Genomic DNA, 22,747 nt, shown 5'->3' with positions numbered 1-22,747 from the left:
TTTCCGATTCTGTGTCTCCCTCTCTCTCTGCCCCTCCCCCGTTCATGCTCTGTCTCTCTCTGTCCCATAAAAATAAAAAAAAATAAAAAAAAAAAGAGTCTAAACCAGCAGTTCTCAATCATGGGCCATTTTTCCTGCCAAGGGACATGTGGCAGTATCTGCAGACATTTTTAGTTGCCACATGAGTGGGAGGGATTGTTAGTAACATTTAGTGGACACAAACCAGGTGATGAGGGAGCACAAAACAAGCTGAGGGCACAGTACAGGCTAAGAGCACCCCTGCCCCCAGGTGGAATATGTGTGATATTCCTCAAACATTCATGGCTACTCAAGAACAAAGGAAAGGGGTTTAAGTGTTTGCCATGGTAATGTGGGAAACTAAGGCAAACTAAAATTTAAATTCCCTTACTGCCTACAGCACATTGACAAGTCTTTGAAACAGACAGAGTAAATGGGAACCTTGGCTTAACATTACCCTGACCCCCCAGGATCCTGTAAGTCTACTTTAACATATAAAAACTTCTTTGGAAACTTCCTTGATCTCAACTCCCCCACAATACACGCTGGCAATCATACTCCAAGCTTACGGCCAGCTGATATACATCTGAAGGGCCTCATGACTGAGGTTTTACTACACCCTAATAAATTGCATTTTCCTAACAGGAGCTAGCCCCTCAAGATCCTGGAAACCTTGCTTCCAAAATACTTTAGAAACTTACTCTATCCCAAACCCTCTCCTAACCTTAGGATATATAATCAGTTACCCGGGGCGCCTGGGTGGTTCAATTGGTTGGGTGTCTGACTTTAGCTCAGGTCAGGAACTCGCAGTATGTATGTTCCAGTCCCGCGGCAGGCTCTGTGCTGAAGCTTGGAGCCTGCTTGGATTCTGTGTCTCCCTCTCTCTCTGCCTCTCCCCCACTCACATTCTCTCTCTCTCAAAAATAAATAAGTTTAAAAAAAAACTTTTTTTTAAAAATCAGTTACCTGTCACAACCCCAGTGCAGCTCTTTCTGCTCACAGGTCCTGTCCCCATGCTTTAATAAAATCACCTTTTTTGCATAAAAGACATCTTCAAGAATTCTTTCTTGGCCATTGGCTCCAAACCCCCCACCATCACCCCAAAACCCCATCACCAAAGAGTTTCTTACTTATGTGTTATTTATTTAGACACCCACCCCCCTTACTTGAACATAAGCTCTATTGAGCCAAATTCCATTATTATAGCCCCAGAGACTAAACCAGAGCCTTATAAGTATTTTTAATTTTTATTAGTTAAATGTCTTTTTCTTTTTTTTTTTTTAAAGACTTTAAGTAGTCCCTACAGCCAAAGTGGGGCTCAAACTCACAATGCTGAGATCAAGAGTCACATGCTCTACCAACATAGCCAGCTGGTGCCCGTTTTGTTTCATTTTTAACGTTTATTTTTTGAGAGAGAGAGAAAAACAGAGCATGAGCAAGGGAGGGGCAGAGAGAGAGGGAGACACAAAATTCGAAGCAGTCAGCACAGAGCCTGATGCAGGACCATAAGATCATGACCTGAGCTGAAGTCAGACACTCAACCCAGGTGCTCCTGCTCGTCTTTTTCTTTCATGACAGAAAGATTTCCTATTTTACTCACAAGGATTATCAATTATTCTCCTAAGTTTTCTTATATTGTTTTCTCTTTTTTGTGTGTGATTCATTTAAATCTTTAATCCATTTGGAATTAGTCTTTGTTTGTATACTTGAGAAACAGAAATCACATCGGATGATTCCAATGCAAAAACTCTACAATAATTCTGACCTGTTGGATAAAACTCAAACACTTCTGCAGAACATGTTGATGAGGTTTTGGGGTGACGGGGGTTCAGAGCTGACAGCCAAGAAAGAATTCTTAAAGATGTCTTTGGTGCAAAAGATGATTTTATTAAAGTACAGGACCCAAGGGCAGAAAGAGCTGCACTGGGGCTGTAAAGAATGACGGGTTATATACCTTGAACTTGGGGGAGGTATAGTCCAGAAGGGAAGTTTCCAAAAAGACTTTCATATGCTAAAGACTCACAGATTCCTGGAGGCCTAGCTATTGTCAAGCTAAGGTTGTTTTTGTCTCCAGCAAAGCATTAAAATCAAGACAGTAGGGAGTTTTCTTTAGCCAAGGATGGGATTGCCTTTTTCTTGTCAACTGGTAGGGACTCTTATCAGTTTAACCATTTGCTTTTTGCCCTTTCCTGCTTTCCTGTTTTTGGGTAGTGGGAGTTCCAAGGTATATCATACATATCCCAGCTGGGGGCAGGGGGTGTGCTAGCTTGTACTTTGCCCTCAGCCTGCCTTATGTTCCCTTATCAATACAAACTGATTGCATCTGTTCCTCTGTAGTACCAATCTCCTGCTCCTAATTCCATTTTATCCTGCCCTCTGACTATATCAAAAGGTCCTAATGGATCATCAGTAAGAATTATGCTTGAAATGTACTTCCCCATCTGCCTGCTGAACTTCTATAAGTCCTTAAAAGCCCCAGCTCTACAGTCACCTCTCCTGGAAAGTCTTTCCTGTCCAACCCCAGAGTTCCTCCCTCACTTCCTTCTTCATATCTCCACTTTCACATCTCTCTACTGTATAATATACACCTGCTTCATAATATATATAAAGTACTTAATATACATAAGTACTTAATATACATAAGTACAAAATATACATAAAATATATATACCTGCTTCATAATATATATAAAGTACTTAGACTAGTGCCTACCACAGAATAAATGCTAAGTAAATGTTAAGTACTATTTTATTACAATAGGTCGCAATTATTTGTGTAATCTCCCTTGCTAGACTATGGGGGACAGAAGACAGAGACCCACTTATCTGCTATTATTTTACCAAACCCACTGGTCTGGCACATATTAAACACTAATAAGTAATAAATAAAGTAATAAACAAGACCTCAATTCTAGACAGAAGTAATTTTGATACTGTGCATTCCCTATGTTTTAAATGAAAAAGGAAATTTTTCAGATGAAAAATTGTCTGCCGTTCCTGCTTTTTTTTAATTTGGTTCAAATTTGAGGAGTTCTAGCTTTATCCACCTCCAGAAAGACAATTCTTGGTGCTCCATAGCTACCACTGTATAACCTAGTATACTGGAAATGAAAACCATGGCATGGGGAGGGGAACTTAAAATTTTTTATCTTACTCTGAATGCAGTCAAGAGTTCATACCCTCACATTCTCTTGGCCCTGAACTTCACATAAGTAAACTCATCAGCGCAGCGCCTCGGTGGCTCAGTCCGTTAAGCGGCGAACCTCGGCTCAGGTCAAGATCTAACAGTTCCTGAGTTCAACCCCAACATGGGGCTCTGTGCTGACAGCTCAGAGCCTGAAGCCTTTTCAGATTCTGTGTCTCCCTCACTCTGCCCCTCCCCAACTCGCGCTCTCTCTTTCCCTCTCCCAAAAATAAACATTAAAAAGTAAATAGGATATAACAAAAAAGAAAAAAAAAAAGGAAATTTATCAGTTTCCATGATGACACAACAACCCTATACGTCAACCCTGGAATGAAGGAGAAGCCCCACGGGTGAAAATGCAGGGGCTGTGATGTCTAGCTGCTCTCTTCACGAGGAGTCTGCGTCCATACCAACTTCGGAGAATCACAGCATTCTTTTACTGAGGGAAGACAGGATTCCTCAGCTCCAGTATCCCCTAACCTAGGACTGCAGAGACAGTGAGCAAACCGCCCTGCGTTGGTCAGCAGCTGCAAGGCACTGAGATGACTACAGCCCGGAGTAGAAGAGGCGGAGAGAAGCTTCAAACGGGAAAGATGAAACGCAGAGATGCTACGTGCGGAGAAAAGGAGAAAGGAAAGCAGCTGGAGGATAGATCAGCCAGGAACACCGCCACTTCTCACTTCTCATCTCCACCTCGAATCTTGGCATCCAAAATCTACACCCGCCACTCTCACTCTCTACTTTCCGCTCCAGGGCGGGCCAAGCCGCCGCCCACCCCTAGAAACCGGGCCGGTGGCAGGAGGGGGCGGTTGCAGCCTCCCGGACTCACCGGCTCTCGGTGCCGCCACTTCTGCGCGGAAAGGCCTGGTCCGAGGTGCGGTCTTCTGAAGTCCGCTCCCCAGAAGCCACGATGTTCGATTTCTCCGCTCCCCGCAACCGCGAGAACTCCAACCGGCGTCCGGGCTTCCGTAGAAGGACGGCTTGGCGGCCCCGGATGTTGATTGCCGCCTGCCCCGGAAACGGTGGCGGAAGGCCCAAGGGGGCGGAGGTGGCGTTGCCCTGCTCTCCGGAAGGAGACGTGGCGGCGGTTGGGCCCCCGGCTGCCTGGGTGCTTAGTAGTCCCGCCGCCTCCTCCTCCTCCTCCCCCTCCTCTCCTCTGTGGGCAGAGGAGGCTGTGGCGGCGGCTGGAGAAATCGGCAGCGGAGGATGGAGGAAGGAGGCGGCGGCGCGCGTAGTCTGGTCCAAGGCGGGCCGGTGTTATTGGTCCTCTGCGGCCTCTTAGAGGCGTCCGGCGGCGGCCGAGCGCTCCCCCAGCTCAGCGATGACATCCCTTTCCGAGTCAACTGGCCCGGCACCGAGTTCTCTCTGGTCAGTGCCCTTGCGAATCCTGTAGCTATCTCTCTCCCTCCTAGCACTAGAGTTTGGCTCCTTCTCTCCTTACCTGCGCGTTGCTCCCCCAGAACCACCTCTGCAGGCGCCTGCCCCCTTCCCTAATCCAAAGGTTCATTTATCTCTCATCCATTCATTCATACAGCAAGTGTTTAGCGAACACACTATGTAGTTGTGCCCTCCATGCTAAGCATTGGCGATTCAGAGATTACCTGCTCTCCCCCTTTTAAATTTGTCTCATTAGACCGTGCTTACCAACACTCCCACCCCACGGAAGCAGCTTTTTTAGAAATTAAGGCGCTTATGTTGAATCTTCTCTTTAGAAAGTCAGCTGCAGTTCTTCCTCCACCAGCCGCCTGCTCTCCTTTAGTATTGCACACAACCGGATCGACACAACCGGTTACACTGCAGATATGAGTTCCCTTTCACACTCGGTATATCTATCTGGTATACACACACGTGCATATGTGTATACGCACAGCTCTGTCTCCTTCAAAGTTGTTTCTGAGAGAGCTATTTGACCTGTGGGATGTTAACGATGCTCTATTCAGAATATCCTTTACCGTGTTAATGTATTGCAGTCGTAATACGTAAGACCCCAGAACATGAGATTTTATGGTCAGTTTTCCTAGAGTGATGAACGTATTTATAACTTAACAGTTAACGAAAATTTGCAGTCCTTCTGTCTTTGGGGAGTGCTCTGCTGAAAAGTCTTCCTACCACTGTAGGCCAATAAAAATTGCACACTTAAGATACTTACCGTGTAGTAATTATTTATTTCAAATTGAAGTCTTGGAAAATATAAAAGCTTTTTTTTTTTTAATTCTTACTCCAGTTAGCTGCAGTCATTCCATGTGGGATGACTATTTTGTTCTATTACCATATTGTTCTATTACTACTTCACTGAAACAAGAATAAGTGGTCGCAAGCAAGATTTACCAGGATAACAAATGTCATGGTTACCACAACAGATTTCTACTTGCAGATGTTAGTTTTTGCGAGTATGTCACACTTTATTTCTCCATCCCTCTGTTTTCAATTCTCCTGTTCTGGTAGTTCAGTGATTCTGAAATTTATCTAAGTAAATATTTCTCTGGGAAGCCAGGTTTATGTTTGTGTTAATTCCATTAAATATTGTTATTTTAAAATACTTATATAAAAGTGTATTATAAGTGAGACATAACTTTAGCAGTCTTGAGGTGAACATAATTTATTTAGTCCAACCTCTGTTACTGTTTTAAAAGAGCACACAAAATGAACATGACAAGTATTAAACAATGTGGTCATTAAAATATTTTACTCTTGCACCTGTTAGTTTTTTTTTTTTAATTAAAAAACGCACACTGATATGCAGCCTTCAAAACTTACTGATGTGTTAGGTGGATGACTAAAATCAGCCTTTTTCAAGGTTACTACAAAATTGTTTCATTTTTCTTCTGGCAGTGGTGTGTGCTGGCTGAAAGAGGTTATGGAAGATCTGTATTAAATTTATCCTGTACCAACCTTTCACATATCTATCAATTTTATTTTGAAATTGATTTTTTAATTCTTTTTGACAGTGCAGCGTAATTTAAGATGGGTATATCTGAAGAATTGTTTTTTTAAGTTATTTTGAGAAAAATCTAGGGACATTTTTCTGTGAGTTGGCAAAAGGTCTGTGGCTTTCATGCAAAAATAAACCCCAGGAGTCATTATCATTGGCCTTTGAGTTTTGTTTTAGTATTTTTATAATATTAAGGCTTCCCTTCCTACTTTATGTAACTGGCACTACAGCCCTCCTCACCTGGCACTGTCATTTTCTTTTATGAGCCAGTTGATTGGACATACGTAACCAAGCAGCTGTATGAAGGAGGATAAGGGCCTTTATCTCTCTACAATCTGAAGTTGGAGGAGACTGGATTAGAAGATGTGAATTTTTTTTTTAGCTTTAAAATTCTTCTGTACTTTAAATCATCTCCCCATTCAGATATATCAAAACAATACATAATCTTTACAATCTCACTTTCATATTTACTTAGAATAATTATTAAGCACCAACAAGGAATACATTTTTTTAACATTTATGTTCATTAATTAATGGCTATGATATTCTTTGTTTACTGGTTTTTAGTGTTCAGTTTTGTGTGTGTGTGTGTGTATATTTTTCTTCTGAAATACCTACCATCTCTGTGTCTATTAAAGTGCTCAACAATTTATTACTTCACAGAGTTCATAGATTTCACCAAAGTAAAACCACAAAATAAGTCTAATTTTCTCTTCTGTTGTTAACATAGAAATGTATTCCCACTCAAACTTCCCCCAGACACTATGCTTGGAAAGAATGGTGACCAACTCTATTTAAGCATGTTATATATGTTGGCAAGTTGTGCCACCGAGTTTATTTTACAGCCTCTATCAAGATACTTTTGTCTTTTATCCTCTATCTTAATTCCTCCAGACCCTTGTTAAACATTCAGCATTTCTCCCCTGCCAACATATTTTTAAAGTTCCTTAACCTTAAAGTACCATACCCCCTTGGTTTAGTTTCATTATATTAAAATCTGATTTTTATCAGATTACTAATAGGTCCTCTTACACTGAAAATACTTTAGGGTATTAAGTTATATGCAACAACTTTTTTCCCTATCTAGATACATTCAGAAGTATTTTGTTTTCTTAAAGAACTCTTTTAATAAATCAAAAAGAAACATTTTTGTTAGATCAAAAAAGTTTTTTAAGTTAGAAAATCAGAAAAGGTTAACTTCCCTGTAATTTTTTCTGAAAATGTAGGGTAAAGTTTGTTAAAAATTTTTACTTGGTGATCCCAATAAGTGACTATTTCAGCAGTTTTCAGATAGAAGAATTGCTACTTGGTCTGTTTTATTGAAGAGGAAACCCGCTTTTCCAAAACTTAATGAAAGAGAAATCTTTACATCTTCCAACAAGTGATGGCTTTTATTTCTTGTTACCTCTTACTTAGACCTTAAAAACAATAGACCAGAACATAGCTGGGGCGCAGGGTTGCAAAAGCACCTGACCCCGGGGGTTCTAAACAGACCAGGTTCAGCCACTCACCCCTAACAAAATCCAAAGGCAGAGAAATGAGTGGTGGTGAAACAAGACAGGAATTCATTTCAGTGACGCCAACAGCTGAAAACAGCAGACTAGCTTCTCAAAGACTGTCTCCAAAGTGCCAAAAATACTTTCAGGTTTATATATGGGAAATACGGGGCAAAGGTGGTGGATATGTGCAAGTAGGCTTTGGAAGTCAAATCGATCATTATCTTGGAGTCCATCATGGGCGAGGTCTTGCTGGCCCAGAGCAGTTCTTACTGTTTGAGAGTAGTTTTGGTTCCTGGGGATGCTTTGCCAAGAGACAAGCTGGAAAGAAAAACCCAACTAAAAAGTTTGAGGTCAAAATGGAGGTAGCTGAAATCCTCTTTCAAGAGGAATGAATTTCTTTATATAAACATAAAGCCCCAAGAGTGGTTTTCATTACAAAAAAAAAAAAAAAAAGGATTGTCTTCCTTCCTTTGCTGTAATTCCAAACAAGCAGTTAGTTGCTTTTTCCATTGTTAGTATTTTGGTGAACAGTTTAGTAAACAAGTCAATATTGCTGCCCAATTCAACTTTGAACATCAGAGTTGCAGGTACTTCACAGATAGAGGTAAATACAGTTAAGTCATATGCTACTGGTGCTGCAGGATTTTTTTTTACCTCAATACCTGGGATTCGTTGTCTCACCACTTCAGAGAATGAAAAGGTGGACACAGAATGAGCAGTAGGGGAAAGTTTATTATAGACTCTAGATTAGAAAGTAAGAATAGTAGGAAAGCTGTCTCTACAGAGAGGGGGCATTCAAAGGTGAATACCCAACAATAGTGGTTTCACACTGTTTTGTAAGGTTCTGGTCATCATCCCCATACAAGTCCCCCTCCTTCCTTCTCCGGTCCTACCCTCATTGGCTTGATAGCTCTAGGTTCTGGGTTGTCCATTCCTGATTGGCTTGTTTCCACTGTATGAGGGGTGGTCTATGGCCATATCATTATGGGTTACACATTTATGGTCTCATACTTATTTCTACTTAGGTCTTTTGTCAAATTCCTTAGGGACACCTGAGGGGGAGTAGGTGGTGTCTGTTGCATTCTTAAGAGGAACCTTATGCCTGAGGGTGTTTGCTGTGGTCAGACACTCCCAGCATTGTTCCAAAATACAAGTTTCCCACCCCACCCAACCTCAGGTCCTATCCTTTCCCTCTCTGCCTATTTTATCCTGTCTTTCCCTATTATACTGGTTGTCTTCACTGCAGTAAAGGGATGATTTAGCAAGACTTCAGGCCAGCCATTGGTAAGCAAATGTGAATCCTGCTTTGAACAAGACACTGTCATACATTCTGCATATATCTGAAAAACATCAAAAGGCATTATAAATGTTATAGCAATTTGTTGGTGCAACTAAATAAATGTTTCTAAGAATCACTTTATCATAAATTTGGCTTTGCAGCTCTCACTTTCAACTCTGTTTCTCCTCTTCAGTTACAATGGTCTTTTGAACAAGGATCTTTCGTCACAGTACAGGAGCCTATATAGTGATCTAAAAAAAGGCTAACAAAAGCTGATTCAAATATGTTAAGGGGCACCTGGGTGTCTCAGTTAGTTAACCATCTGACTCTTGGTTTCGGCTTAGGTCATGATCTCAAGAGTTCCTGAGTTTGCACCCTGTGTTAGGCTCTGCACTGAGTACACAGAGCCTGCTTGGGATCCTCTCTTTGCCCCTCCCCTGCTCTCTCTCTCTCTCTGTCTCTCAAGATAAATAAGTGAACTTAAAAAAAAAAAAAAAGAAAGCCCCAAGTATTTGCTGCCTGGCCCTTTACAGAAACTGTTTGCTGACCCAAAATGTATACTAAAAAAAAAGTTAAGTAAGCACAGAGGATTCTTAGTGATTTTTCTTTTAAAAGTATTTTATCCTGGAGCTCCTGGGTGGCTTAGTCAGTTAAATGTATATATTCTGGTCATGATCTCACAGTTCGTGGGTTCAAGCCCTGCATCAGGCTGTTGCTATCCAAATATGAAAAAGAATGCGCTATGTTATCTTCAAGTGTCCCATCTGATGAAATTGAGAGTACATTTGTAAAGTGCTGTAGATTTTCACATATAGATGGTAATTGTTAATAGAAGTAATAAGTATTTAGTGATGGTGTATCTATGTATATTCATTGCTTCTTAATGCTTTTTAATCCATATTTTAACCTCAGTCTGTTGCATTACCAGTTTTTCGTTTATACTCCAAATTTCAGTTGTGTTCATTTTTTTGTTATAACACTTGGATAAAGTATGTCATCCTCCTTTTGTCCTTATTATTATTTAATATATAGAATATTTTCCCTGCCTTTGGAAATACATTTAAAAATTTTTCTGTTGACATGATGAATTACTTTGACCTAAGACTGTAAATTATTGGGACATCTGGGTGGTTCAGTCAGTTAAGCATCCAGCTCTTGATTTCAGCTCAGGTCATGATCTAGCGGTTCATCGAATTGAGCCCCACTTCAGGCTTTTGCTCTACCAGCACAGGGATTTTCTTGGGATTTTCTCTCTCCCTCTGTCTCTGCCTTTCCCCTGTGCGTACTCTCTTTCCTTCGCTCTTTCTCTCTCAAAATAAATAAATTAACTTAAAAAAACTAAGACTGGGGGCGCCTGGGTGGCGCAGTCGGTTAAGCGTCCGACTTCAGCCAGGTGACGATCTCGCGGTCCATGAGTTCGAGCCCCGCGTCAGGCTCTGGGCTGATGGCTCGGAGCCTGGAGCCTGTTTCCGATTCTGTGTCTCCCTCTCTCTCTGCCCCTCCCCCATTCATGCTCTGTCTCTCTCTCTGTCCCAAAAATAAATTTAAAAAGTTGAAAAAAAAAATTAAAAAAAAAAACAAAACAAAAACTAAGACTGTAAATTATTCAATGTACTACAATTTAACCAGAGAAAATAATGTGTATTTTTTGTTCTTTTTCTAGCCTACAACTGGAGTTTTGTATAAAGAAGATAATTATGTCATCATGACAACTACACATAAAGAAAAATATAAATGCATTCTGCCCCTTGTGACAAGTGGGGATGAGGTAACTTTTTATAAATATATTGATAATCCCTGTCACCAAAGATATTCTTTAAAACATTGCAAACACATACTTTAAAACTGAATGACACCATACAGTGTTATTGCAATATTATTAATGATATTCCCTATGCTATAGTTTTGTTTTTTTTTTAACCTGTGACATTTATATTATAACTTGAAGTGTGTACCTCTTAATGCCCTTTGTCTCTTTCACCCATTCCACCACCCCCTCCTATGTGGCAACCACCAGTTTGTTCTGTGTATTTATAATTCTATTTGGTTTAATTTATATGTTCGTTTTTGTTTGTTTTGCTTTTAAATTTGACTTAAAGTAAAATAATATGGTAATTGTTTTTCTCTGATGTATTTCACTTAACATAATAACATCAAAGTCTAACCATTGTTAGACTTTTTTTGTTGCAAATGACAGGATCTCATTAATTTTTATGGCTCACTAATATTCCATTGTATGTGTATACCACATCTTTTTCATCCATATTTGGATGGGCACTTGGATTGCTTCCATATTTAGATGCTATAAATAATTCTGCAATAAACACAAAATATGCACATTAAAAAAAAACTGAATGACAGGTTTTTCAGTAATCCTGTTTATCATAAAAGTAGTAATCACTTTTATTATTCTTGAATTCTTTGATTTTACAGTTCAACTAGGAAAAATTAGCAACCAATTATTAATATTTTGAATGAAAATCTAATTCCATGCTTGCTTCTTTTATAGAAATGAGGGTTTTGAAACAGCATAATTTTTAAATGTATATGTGACATTTTTTATAAAGAATTTCTAATTCTTTATAAAAAATGTTATAGCAATAACATTGCTATAGGTACCTATACTTTTTCCCTACCTTAGCTCATGCTCATTTCTTCCTCCTGAAATGCCCTAACTACCTCTTATCCATCCTTCAAGGCAATGACTTCTTTCAAGATGAAACAGGAGAGTCAGCATGGTAAAATGAAAAGGACACCAGCCTAGGAGCCAGGAGGCTGAGGTATAGGCTCTGGTTAGCTGTGGAACCTTGAACAAATTTGAAACTCAGTACTTCCACTCAGTAAATTTATTGAGCTAATTACATAATATTTTCACAGTGTGTAAAATGGATACATTACAAACTCAATGAGTGCTTTCTTAGGTTTTGTTCAGATTTGAAATCTGTGAAAGACAGCTCTCTGTTTCATTTTCGTTTTAAACCTTCTAAAGACATAATATACACGTGTGTGCAGTCATACACATATGCCTATGGCATTCAAGTCTGAGATGTAAAAATATATAGGAAACTGGGATGTACCTTAAAGCTTTCCCATACATTCTGCAAGATTCTCCAAGATTCAACTACTCTGAGGCATTCATAGGTAGAATCTGTTCGGATGCAAGTATTTAAAACTTCTGAAATAGGTTTATAAGAATTGTTCAGGAAACTGATACTCAAAAACCTTTTTTTTAAGAGAAGAAAGAATGGAAGATTATTCTATGGTTCCATATTTTATACGTCATTTCTTTTGAAAGAAGTGGCAAACCATAGGCTCTTATTAAAAGTTTTGACTTTTTTTTTCCTTTTTTATTTCCAAGCATTTGTGATTTGGACAATGAGTTAATACCCAGACAGCAGAGTTGGGTGAAGTTCTAGAATAATTGTAAGTATTAAACCCTAGTTCTTTCATAGGAAGAAGAAAAGGATTATAAAGGCCCTAATCCAAGAGAACTATTGGAGCCACTATTTAAACAAAGCAGTTGTTCCTACAGAGTACGTATTTTATGTTCACTTAATAAAAGTAGAAAATAAATTTCCAAATAGCCAATAGACCCTTAAAAATAATTCTGCATTTCTTTTTATTATGTTGTATCAAATTTTAAGTTAGTTGTAAATCAAATCATATTGCTTAATAGTATTTTGTTCATTTAAATTCCTGGATAGTAGATGCAGCAAACACCCATTAAAACTGATTTCAAATAATGTCACTTACCAAGTTGCTTTGAACGTTTTCTAGTTCAAAGGAAAGTTTCCTTATATACAATTGTAATTTAAAAAAAAATTTTTTAATGTTTATTTTTGAGAGAGAAAGAGACAGAATGTGAGTGGGTTAGGGGCAGAGAGAGAGGGAGACACAGAATCCGAGGTAGGCTCCAGGTTCCGAGCTGTCAGCACAAAACCCGGCACAGGGCTTGAACTCATGAGCTATGAGATCTGACCTGAGCTGAAGTCGGACGTTCAGCCGACTGAGCCACCCAGGCACCCCTACTCCTGATCTATTCTTAATGCCTAAAACAAGGCTTAGCCACAGGGGGCCTGGGTGGCTTAGTAAGTGTCAGACTCAGGTCATGATCTCATGGTTTGTGAGTTCAAGCCCAGTGTTGGGCTCTGTGCTGTCAGTTCAGAGCCTGGAGCCACCCAGGCACCCCAATATACAATTTTAATTTTAAAAAATGCTAATTGTTATTTTTTTGACTATGTCAAAAATAGTCCCTAAGGCTAATAGTTATCACAGATCCCACATGTATTCTAGACCTTCACAGAGTTTTCACATACAGCTAATTAGTGAAAACAGTGAATATGGCTTCAGAAATTTCATATTTTTCTGAGGCATAATAATGTTTCACCTAATGAAAGCTTACTCTAAATCTTGAGGGAAATCTACTCAACTACATAAAATAGAAGAAAGTGATTCAGTTGAGTTAGTTATGTGGCTTTTGTATGTGTAAATACATCCATTTTTCTTAGATTGAGTCTTATTGGACTTACGAAGTATGTCACGGAAAACACATTCGACAATATCACGAAGAGAAAGAAAGTGGTCAGGTACGTTTTTCTTCAAAACATCAAGTATGGAACATTAGAAAATGAGAATGTTAGTAATTAGATTGATGATTTTCAAGTTATATTCTTGGCAGTTGCAAAATACTTACTGTATTTTTATTTTATTTCCAAATATAGAAAGTAAATATTCACGAGTACTACCTTGGGAATATGCTGGCTAAGAACCTTCTATCTGAAAAAGGTTTGTTTCCACAGAGTGATTTGATAGTAATGCTGGAATTTAGTTGAAAGTATATGCTCAAATTGGAATTTAAAAGATCTTGTCGGAAACTGGATGAATTTTAAAACACTACAATAAATTTCTGAACAATCTCTTAGAAAACTTTTTCAAAGATTTTTTCATTATTTTTGACCTCAACAAACAGTATCCTTTTTGCTACCTATTAATCAATTCTATTAAATCTGTTAAGATAATACACGTTAATGTTACATTTATATAGTGTTAGTGTTAGTCTTTTACTTGGTTTAACATAGTTGTTATGTATGGAAGTAGAAATGTAGATGTATCCCTGCAATTGTGAAATAAAATAAAAGTTGTAAGATAAAAATTATATGTATGTTTGGGATCTTCTTTAGAAAGAAATTTAAAATTAAAAGGGTGATTGAAAACTTAAGTCATTTGTATTTTATATATAAGTCACTGGTCATTCTTTACACCTACCTTACTTTTATATTATTCCACAGATCAAGAAGCAGATGAAAAAGAAAAATCAAAAGAGGCAAGTGACAAGTGTTGATTTTTTTTCACTCTTAACATCTATTATTAGTGAGGCATGAACTTACACAACTTAAATGACAGAATTTAGTCTTGTGTGTTTTACCTATTGCATACCCCAAAGGATTGGGTCAAAGAAAATTTTCAGTATGTTAGGTTTTTCTGAGAAAAGTTATACTGTGATACTTTTATTTACTTTTAAGATCATAGAAAAATAAAAAAATTTACCAAAGATATATCTGGGAAACTTTTCGTAATAGCAGTGTATCACTTCGAGGCTTAGCAGTGGTTCCCTGTTTTTAACATTGGAAATGAGTATAAATTAGAGCTTTTGCTTTTTTCCCCTTGTTTGGTCTCTATCTCCCATGGATAAAACAGATAAACTACACAAGCTACCAGACTGCAAGCATCTTCAAAGCAGGGACTGTCTTTTATCTCTTTACCCCACAATGCAAAGCAGAGTGCCAAACATAATATCGGCACTTCATAAGTGTTTATCAAATGTGAATGCATAATTGATGACTGACAAATAGGATTGTTTAAAAAGAATGATTCCTTAGGGTACCTAATCACAATTTTTAAATGCCCCTATAGTTCAAGGAATGCTTTCTGAATCCTAAGCACTCCCATAGAGTTATATAACCTATTGATAGAGGATATTTCTAGAAGTGGTTTCATATCATAACGATACTTCTATTAGACGTAAAGTGAAATGGCAAAGACCTTCAAAGGAATGCCTGTAACTTGAAAAGGGTGGCTTTGGGGGGAATTGATAAGCTAAGCATAGACACACAAAACATTGCTATTTTAAAAGATTTTAATTTTGCAGACTACCTTTGAGATAAAATATTTATTTACTGTGGCTCTGGAGGATAGCAAGATGGAATACAAAGTGTGAAATGATAAAGGAAGAGGAAGAAAAGGGTAAGGGAAGAAAACTAACATTTATTGAGACCCAATTTATAAGCCAGGTACTGTGCCAGGCATGTAACAAGAGGTAATGCTTAATTTTCCCCCCAACCTTTGAGTATGTATTATTATTCTCCTTTCACAAATGACAAAAATTGGAATTTAGTCAAAGTCAGAAAGCTGGTAAATTCAAAGCTTGACTTGGAACCCAGGATTTTCTAATTCTAGATAGTAGCATGAAAACAGCTTACAAGAAGTATCAAAATATTTGTCCCTAGAAACATTTGTTTATTTCCTGTTTTGGAGATGGCACTGACAGGGTACCAAAGTGATACAAGATGAGCTCCCTGCCTCCAAAGAGCTTGCTTGGGGATATTATTAACAATATTTTTTTAGGCCCGTTATATTGGACTTTTCTTTGGTTTACATAAATAAAATATAGGCGCTAGCTCCTTAATAATCCTTATCTTCTGAGGTAATCTGTTTTATTCCTCCATTCAATGAAAATTTCTTCATTTGTCCTTTACTGGCTTTGAATAGATTGAGATAGGAGTTTACACTGAAAAGTATGTCTCTTAATGACAGGGAAAAAGAGTAAGCAGATTGATGAACGAGTACAGTATTGAGGTTACTGTTTTAAAAGATGGTGTTTTACTCTGTAGCCCCACTTTTTGACAAAATAGACTTCACATCTCTAGAATCTAAAGAGTAACACAACCTTTCACTAGAAGTTTAGTATAGAAAGCTCTGACTAGACCAGTATTATAAGTTCCTGTATTTTATCTTAGTCTCTTTACAACTATTGAAAACAATTCATATCAATCAAGATATTATATTCTTTTATATAAATGTACATTTACTTAATATCTTAATTTTAGCATCAAATAAAAGTTTCCCTTTTTTACTGTAGTAAACTAGCTCTGAAAATATGTATTTGGTCAAATAAGAATTCAGGAATCAAAAGAATGTTAGAGGAAGAATATATAGAAAATATGGAAATGTTACCTTTATAAATGTTGGTTTATAAATAAAATGTAGTTTCTTCCTTTACGAATAAGTGCTTCTCGGGGCACTGGATGGCTCAGTCAGTTGAGCATCTGACTTCGGCTCAAGTCATGATCTCACAGCTCATGAGTTCAAGCCCTGCATCGGACTCTATGCTGACAGCTCAGAGCCTGGAGCCTGCTTCAGGTTCTGTGTCTCCCTCTCTCTCTGCTCCTCCCCAGCTTGCACTCTGTCTCTCTCTCAAAAATAAATAAACATTAAAAAACTTAAAAAAAAAAAAAAAAAGTGCTTCTCCCATCCTCACCCCCACCTCCATTTCTAATGAAAAGTCTGTCTTATACTCTTTTTTTTTTTAAGATTCCCACTAAAAATATCGAAGGTCAGATGACACCCTACTATCCTGTGGGAATGGGAAATGGTACACCTTGTAGTTTGAAACAGAACCGGCCCAGATCAAGTACTGTGATGTACATATGTCATCCTGAATCTAAGCATGAAATTCTTTCAGTAGCTGAAGTTACAACTTGTGAATATGAAGTTGTTATTTTGACACCACTCCTGTGCAATCATCCTAAATATAGGTAGGACATGGATTCAATATTTTAAACATGAAATGCACACATGCTTTAAAGTGGCATAGGCTTAGCTTTAATGCTTTGTTCTTACCAAATAGATTCAGAGCATCTCCTGTGAATGACATATTTTGCCAATCACTGCCAGGATCACCATTTAAACCCCTCACTCTGAGACAATTGGAACAGCAGGAAGAAATCCTAAGAGTGCCTTTCAGGAGAAATAAAGAGGTAGGAGAATTATCTAACAGTATTTTCTTGGTGCTTCCTTTTCCAAATTTCAGAGCATATATCAATATTTTAACGATTCCAATAGCATAGTAGTAATTTATTTTTCTGACTCAAAATTTTAAATTCCATTTTTTTTTAATGTTTTTATTTATTTTTGAGACAGAGAGAGACAGAGCATAAGCAGGGGAGGAGCAGAGAGAGAGGGAGACACTGAATCCGAAGCAGGCTCCAGGCTCTGAGCTGTCAGCACAGAGCCTGATGCGGGGCTCAAACTCACGGACTGTGAGATCATGACCTGAGCCGAAATCGGACGCCCAACCGACTGAGCCACCCAGGCACCCCTTAAATTCCATTTTTTAATTGATTTTAATTATTTTCCTTATTTTAGTGCTTCTCAGAAACTATTTTATCATTCTTTCATGATTTCATATTTTAAAGTTTGACATCCTATTAATTATAGTTAAGTTTAATTTTTAGCTAGTTGACTGGCCTTACCAGATGAGCCCCTTGAAGAAATAGACTACAGCGCATCTTCTACTGCTTTATTTATTCTTCAACTTCTTGCTATATGTCATCAAAACATCATTCTTCTAAAAGTGTTCTTATTAAGGTCAGTGGCAGTCTTTTGGTTCTAAATTCACTGGACATATGCATAACTTGATGTTAGCACATAAAACACTGAACAGTTGCAGCTTGAACTTTCTCTCCTGCCTTTACTTGAAGTCATTCTCTCTGTTTGATTCTGGTTCTTTTCTCCTGTGAACTAATCTTTGTCTGCTTCCTGCCCCCTTAAAATGTTGAACCACAGTTCTATCTGTGGTTGCCTTCTCTTCTTAATGTCTGTAGTCTTAGGTGGGCTCATCCAGGCCCACTCTACCAACTTCCATTAACATGCTCACGAGTTCCAAATGTCCATCTTCAACGTTGACCTTTCCCCTGAACTTAAACCACAATCACAATAATTAACATGTGTTGAATCTTAACAGCTATTGTGTAATGCTTACAGCAACCTCGAAGATTGCTATTATTATCTTCCTTAACAGATTAGGAAATTGAGGGATTCAGAGAAGGGAAGGGACAGATGATAGATTAGAGATGAAAATCAAAACAATCTGGTTTTAGAACCTGTCCTCTTAACCACTGCTCTATGCTATCTTTGCTTTTCATTTCTTCATTGGACATAGCCAAATACTTTTTAAGTACTCTCAGATTCATATCTCTCACAATGACCCTTATCCTACCTTCCCTATTATTTTCGAAGCAATGTCACTTCTTTTGCAAATGAGCAAATGAGCCAGGACTTCTAATGGACTACCCCAGGAAGAGATAACTGTTTCCTCTTCTTTGGTCCTATATTTTATTCAGTCCTACATTATAGCACTTACATAGCTAAAATTGTTTTTCCTATGATTCTTACATTAAGATCAAGGGAAAACAAGGTATGCTTTATTACTTTGGGGTTTCCAGCTCCTTGCGTGATACCTGGTATTCTGTGGGTACTTAACAATGGTTTCATTAACTAATAACTAACATTCCGCTGCAAAACCTCTTTCTTCCCTTTCTCTTGAGTACTCATTGTATAATTATTGCCAGACTCTGATGGTTGTGAATACTGCCATTCTGATAGGAAAGGAAAATTATCTTAACATTAATCAGCATTTGATTTAAAGTGCTCAATTAAAAGACTGGAGATGGATTTCTCTTCTGGTCTTCTCCCTAATAGTGATTTAAATACGGACAGGTACTTAAAAGTCAGCTCAATCAAAATGCTTCACAAATCCCAACTTTAATTACTCTTCAGGGAAGAAGTGCCAGCTTACTTTCCTTTAATTAATGTTTTTAATATGCCATTTGAGAAAAAGTATTTTTAAAGAGCTACAGATGGGGGCGCCTGAGTGGCTCAGTCAGGAGAGCATTCTATTCTTGATCTCTGCGTTATGAGTTTAAGCCCCACGTTGGGTGTAGGGATTACTTAAATAAATAATTATTTTTAAGAAATACAGTGAAAAGCTACAGTATTTCAAAATACTTAGGATCTTTAGACCCTAGATCCTAGAATACATGTTGTATATGAAAACCTTAGGTAATACTGTAGGTAAAGAGTTATTTAAAACTGATCTTTTTTTCCACAATCTTTTCTTTTATAAATCTAGTTGTTTTTTTTTAATGTTTATTTATTTTTGAGACACAGACAGAGCATGAATGGGGGAGGAGCAGAGAGAGAGAGGGAGACACTGAATCCGAAGCAGGCTCCAGGCTCTGAGCTGTCAGCACAGAGCCCGACGCAGGGCTCGAACTCACGGACCATGAGATCGTGACCTGAGCCGAAGTCGGACGCCCAACCGACGGAGCCACCCAGGCGCCCCTATAAATCTAGTTTATTACATGTAACTTTTTTTTTTTTTTCAACGTTTTTAATTTATTTTTGGGACAGAGAGAGACAGAGCATGAACGGGGGAGGGGCAGAGAGAGAGGGAGACACAGAATCGGAAACAGGCTCCAGGCTCCGAGCCATCAGCCCAGAGCCTGACGCGGGGCTCGAACTCACGGACCGCGAGATCGTGACCTGGCTGAAGTCGGACACTTAACCGACTGCGCCACCCAGGCGCCCCTGTAACTTTTTTTTAAATTGATATTTAGCATATGGTTTGCCTTTTATTTATTTACTCTTTTAATGTTTATTTTTGAGAGAGAGACAGAGAGTGGTACACAAGCAGGGGAGAGACAGAGAGGCAGGCAGAGGATCTGAAGCAGACTCTGAGCTACAGCAGAGAGCCCCATGCAGGGCTCAAACTCACAAACTGTGAGATCATGACCTGAGCTGAAGTCAGATGCCTAACTCACTAAGCCACCTAGGTGCCCCTGGTTTGCCTTTTAAATTTGGATTAAGTTTTATCATAATGAATTTTTCTTCTTTTTTAAACAAAAATTCAAATCTGGCTAGCAGAATTTTGGTTTCAACCTAAAACTAATGTAACACACTGTACATTAACTGGAATTTAAATAAAAACTAAAACAAAGGAAAAATAGAAAAAAAAGAATTTTGGTTTCATGTCGTACTTGGTTTTTTTGTTGTTGTTGTTCAGTTTGACAAGAAATGGTTTATTAAGAGGACTTATGGACAAAACCTTTTGGGCTGTGGCAATTCAAATAGATCTCCACAATCCCACCTTCTGCAAAATCTTTTTTATAGCCCTAGAAGCTACCAGTACATGCTGAGGGACCGCCCAGAATGTTTAGGAATAGGTGTGAGTAGAGAAACTACTTGCTAGATAACCTACTAGATAAAGTCCTAATGAGATTTAAAAAAAAAAAAAGAATAGGTGTGCATCATTGTCATATCGCCGGGGCAGATGAAGGAAGTTTTGCCCCATAGGTGTACCTAAAGGTGTGGTTGAACAAGAAGAAACATTAGTGGAGCCTCCAGGAGGCTTCTGGCAACCAGAGGGGTCATCATGGCAGATTTGTCCAAGGTGACATTACTCTAGCCCACACACTCTACCCTATATATCTAGCCCTTACAGTCTCATACACCCAGCTTTTCCATGATATTCCCTGAGCTAGCAGAAAAAGGCTCTTTGCAGTAGGGGCTCTTTGTCCAAGTTGAAGGCATAAACCACAGCAGCAGTACAGACAGCAAGAAAAGAGACTTATGTTGACACAACCAAGAATGGAGTAATAATTTTTGCCACCATCTCCCTCAGACTCTAAACCAGTTTGATAACTACTGGGTTGCAGTGGGCCCAGGACCATCTAATGTGTGTATCTCTTTGTGCATGTCTTTTAATGCGATAGTGATACTGCCTGAATTACTAGGCATATACATCCAACATTCAGTGTGAATATAGCACAGGTGCCCCCTTGTGCTACGGTGAGTGTATCCAAACCCATTCTACTCTGTAATATAGCTTTTCACATCGGTGTAATCTCTGTATTCATGAGTGTCAGGCTATAGTAACTATTGTTGAGAATCCTCTGGATATAATAATTAATGTGTGGGGCGCCTGGGTGGCTCAGTCGGTTGAGCATCTGACTTCGGCTCAGGTCATGATCTCACGGCTCATGGGTTCAAGCCCTTTGTCGAGCTCTGGGCTGACAGCTCAAAGCCTGGAGCCTGCTTCAGATTCTGTGACTCCCTCTCTCTCTGCCCTTCCCCCACTCATGCTATGTGATGCTCTCTTTGTCTCTGAAAAATGAATAAACATTAAAAAAATTTTTTAATAATGATTAACGTCTCTATATACCATTTCACATCTTCTTTGCCTAAAGATGGTACAAATATAGATGGTACAAATATTACTGCTAAATGCTTGTACCAATGAAAGACAGCATGGGTCCATCGTGCCTTTAATAGGGAGTAAATTTACAGAGGCTGTTATCGTGCTGGCTTTGTTGTTGTTGTTGCATTAATTTGAAGATAACTGGACTATAAGTCCATTTTATGAATTTCTAAATGCTACTACAAAAACCACCATCGCTTTTATTGGAATAATTTTTCTTAGAAATGCAAGTAGATGCTGTGTCCACAAGAAGGAATAATAAATGGTCATGCTTCTATTCTTTTTACCTCTTCCCCTACCTGAGCTAGAGGTTTCGTTGTGCATTATTAATGTGTTTCCTCACTAACCTTACTATAGGTCTCATGTATTCTAAGTAATTAGCTTAGTCTGTTAGACCTTAGCTCCTTAGGAGCAGTGACTATGTCTGCTACATTTTTAATACTCAACACTTAAAACAGTGCCAGGAGCATAGAATGCTCTGAATGTAGAAAGTCTATACATAAAATCCAAGGTCCTTTCAAAGAAGTAAAGATGCCATCTTGGCAATCTTTGTTCTTCTGTAATACTGGAGGAGAGAAAGGATAAGGTCGTTGGTTTCTAGAGTAACCATCCAATGACTCCTACCAGCCAAGATAGAAGAAGAAAAACATAGTTGATCAATGGCAACTACAGCAGGTGAAAAGGAGATACCATGTCCACTATACATTTATTTGGAACTCTTTTTAATTTTTTAAATTATTCAGTTTTAATTGGTATACTCCTTTAATCCTGATCTAGATTCATTTTCTCTCCACTCACAGTCAAAACATAGTTTACTTCTGGATTCTAACTCATTATTCTCTTTCATAACTATTCTTTCTACCCCACTTATGTCATTCCTTTAGATTCTCTTCATCTGTGGCACTGGGTTACTTCAACTTCTAACGTGGCTCTGCACCTCGGGATTTATTCTTAACTATTCCTTCCCTGCTACAGTATTGCTTAAAAATCTGATCATGCCATATTTTTGTCTAAAATCTAGAAGTTGATAGAGCATTACATAGTTTTCTTTATCATTAAGTACCTGCCTGTCTCTTCAGTTTAAAATATTATGCCACACCCCACATCTTTGCTCTTTTTTAAAATGTTTATTTACTTATTTTGACAGAGAGAGAATGCACTCATGAGCTGGGGAGGCGCAGAGAGAGAATCCCAAGCCAGGCTCCACACTGTCAGTGCAGAGCCTGACACAGGGCTTTATCTCACAAACCATAAGATCATGACCTGAGATAAGATCAAGAGTTAGATATGCCCAACCAATTTAGTCATCCAGGGGCCCCCACATCTTTGCTCTTATGTCTTCCTCAGGTTCACATGCATAGGTACACACAAACACAAAATACATACAGACATTCACATAAATCACAAATTATTCATGTTTCAAGAATTAAAAGTTTTCTCTTGATGAAGTCTTCATGTTTCATTTCTTCATCAAAATCTGTTCGAATCATTACTACCTCTGTGAATCTGCTCTTCCCTGA

At 38.4% G+C, this 22,747-nt stretch overlaps 2 protein-coding genes across 5 annotated transcripts in view; one reads left to right on the top strand and one right to left on the bottom strand.

The window, feature by feature from the left end:
- Positions 1 to 4,174, bottom strand: part of ASB3 (ankyrin repeat and SOCS box containing 3) — a 116,249-nt gene extending 112,075 nt beyond the window's left edge. Inside the window, exon 1 of one of the 2 annotated variants that reach the window (XM_058684116.1) lies at positions 4,031 to 4,174. The gene's annotated coding sequence lies outside the window, so the exon portion shown is untranslated. The remainder of the gene's footprint in view (positions 1 to 4,030) is intronic. The other variant, XM_058684115.1, reaches the window with a different exon arrangement.
- A 116-nt stretch (positions 4,175 to 4,290) lies between these two features.
- Positions 4,291 to 22,747, top strand: part of ERLEC1 (endoplasmic reticulum lectin 1) — a 31,686-nt gene continuing 13,229 nt past the window's right edge. Inside the window, exons 1-8 of one of the 3 annotated variants that reach the window (XM_058684119.1) lie at positions 4,295 to 4,569; positions 10,575 to 10,679; positions 12,364 to 12,444; positions 13,420 to 13,497; positions 13,633 to 13,696; positions 14,200 to 14,234; positions 16,502 to 16,725; positions 16,818 to 16,947. In XM_058684119.1, coding sequence (XP_058540102.1) covers positions 4,408 to 4,569; positions 10,575 to 10,679; positions 12,364 to 12,444; positions 13,420 to 13,497; positions 13,633 to 13,696; positions 14,200 to 14,234; positions 16,502 to 16,725; positions 16,818 to 16,947 — 879 coding nt within the window. In that variant the 5' untranslated portion in view covers positions 4,295 to 4,407. Of the gene's footprint in view, positions 4,570 to 10,574; positions 10,680 to 12,363; positions 12,445 to 13,419; positions 13,498 to 13,632; positions 13,697 to 14,199; positions 14,235 to 16,501; positions 16,726 to 16,817; positions 16,948 to 22,747 lie in introns of all 3 variants that reach the window. The other 2 variants (XM_058684118.1, XM_058684120.1) reach the window with 2 other exon arrangements.

This window comes from Neofelis nebulosa, chromosome 9 (genome assembly GCF_028018385.1).
Source record: "Neofelis nebulosa isolate mNeoNeb1 chromosome 9, mNeoNeb1.pri, whole genome shotgun sequence".
In the NCBI taxonomy this organism is placed as follows: Eukaryota; Metazoa; Chordata; class Mammalia; order Carnivora; family Felidae; genus Neofelis; species Neofelis nebulosa.
This window is presented reverse-complemented; position numbering and strand designations above follow the sequence as displayed.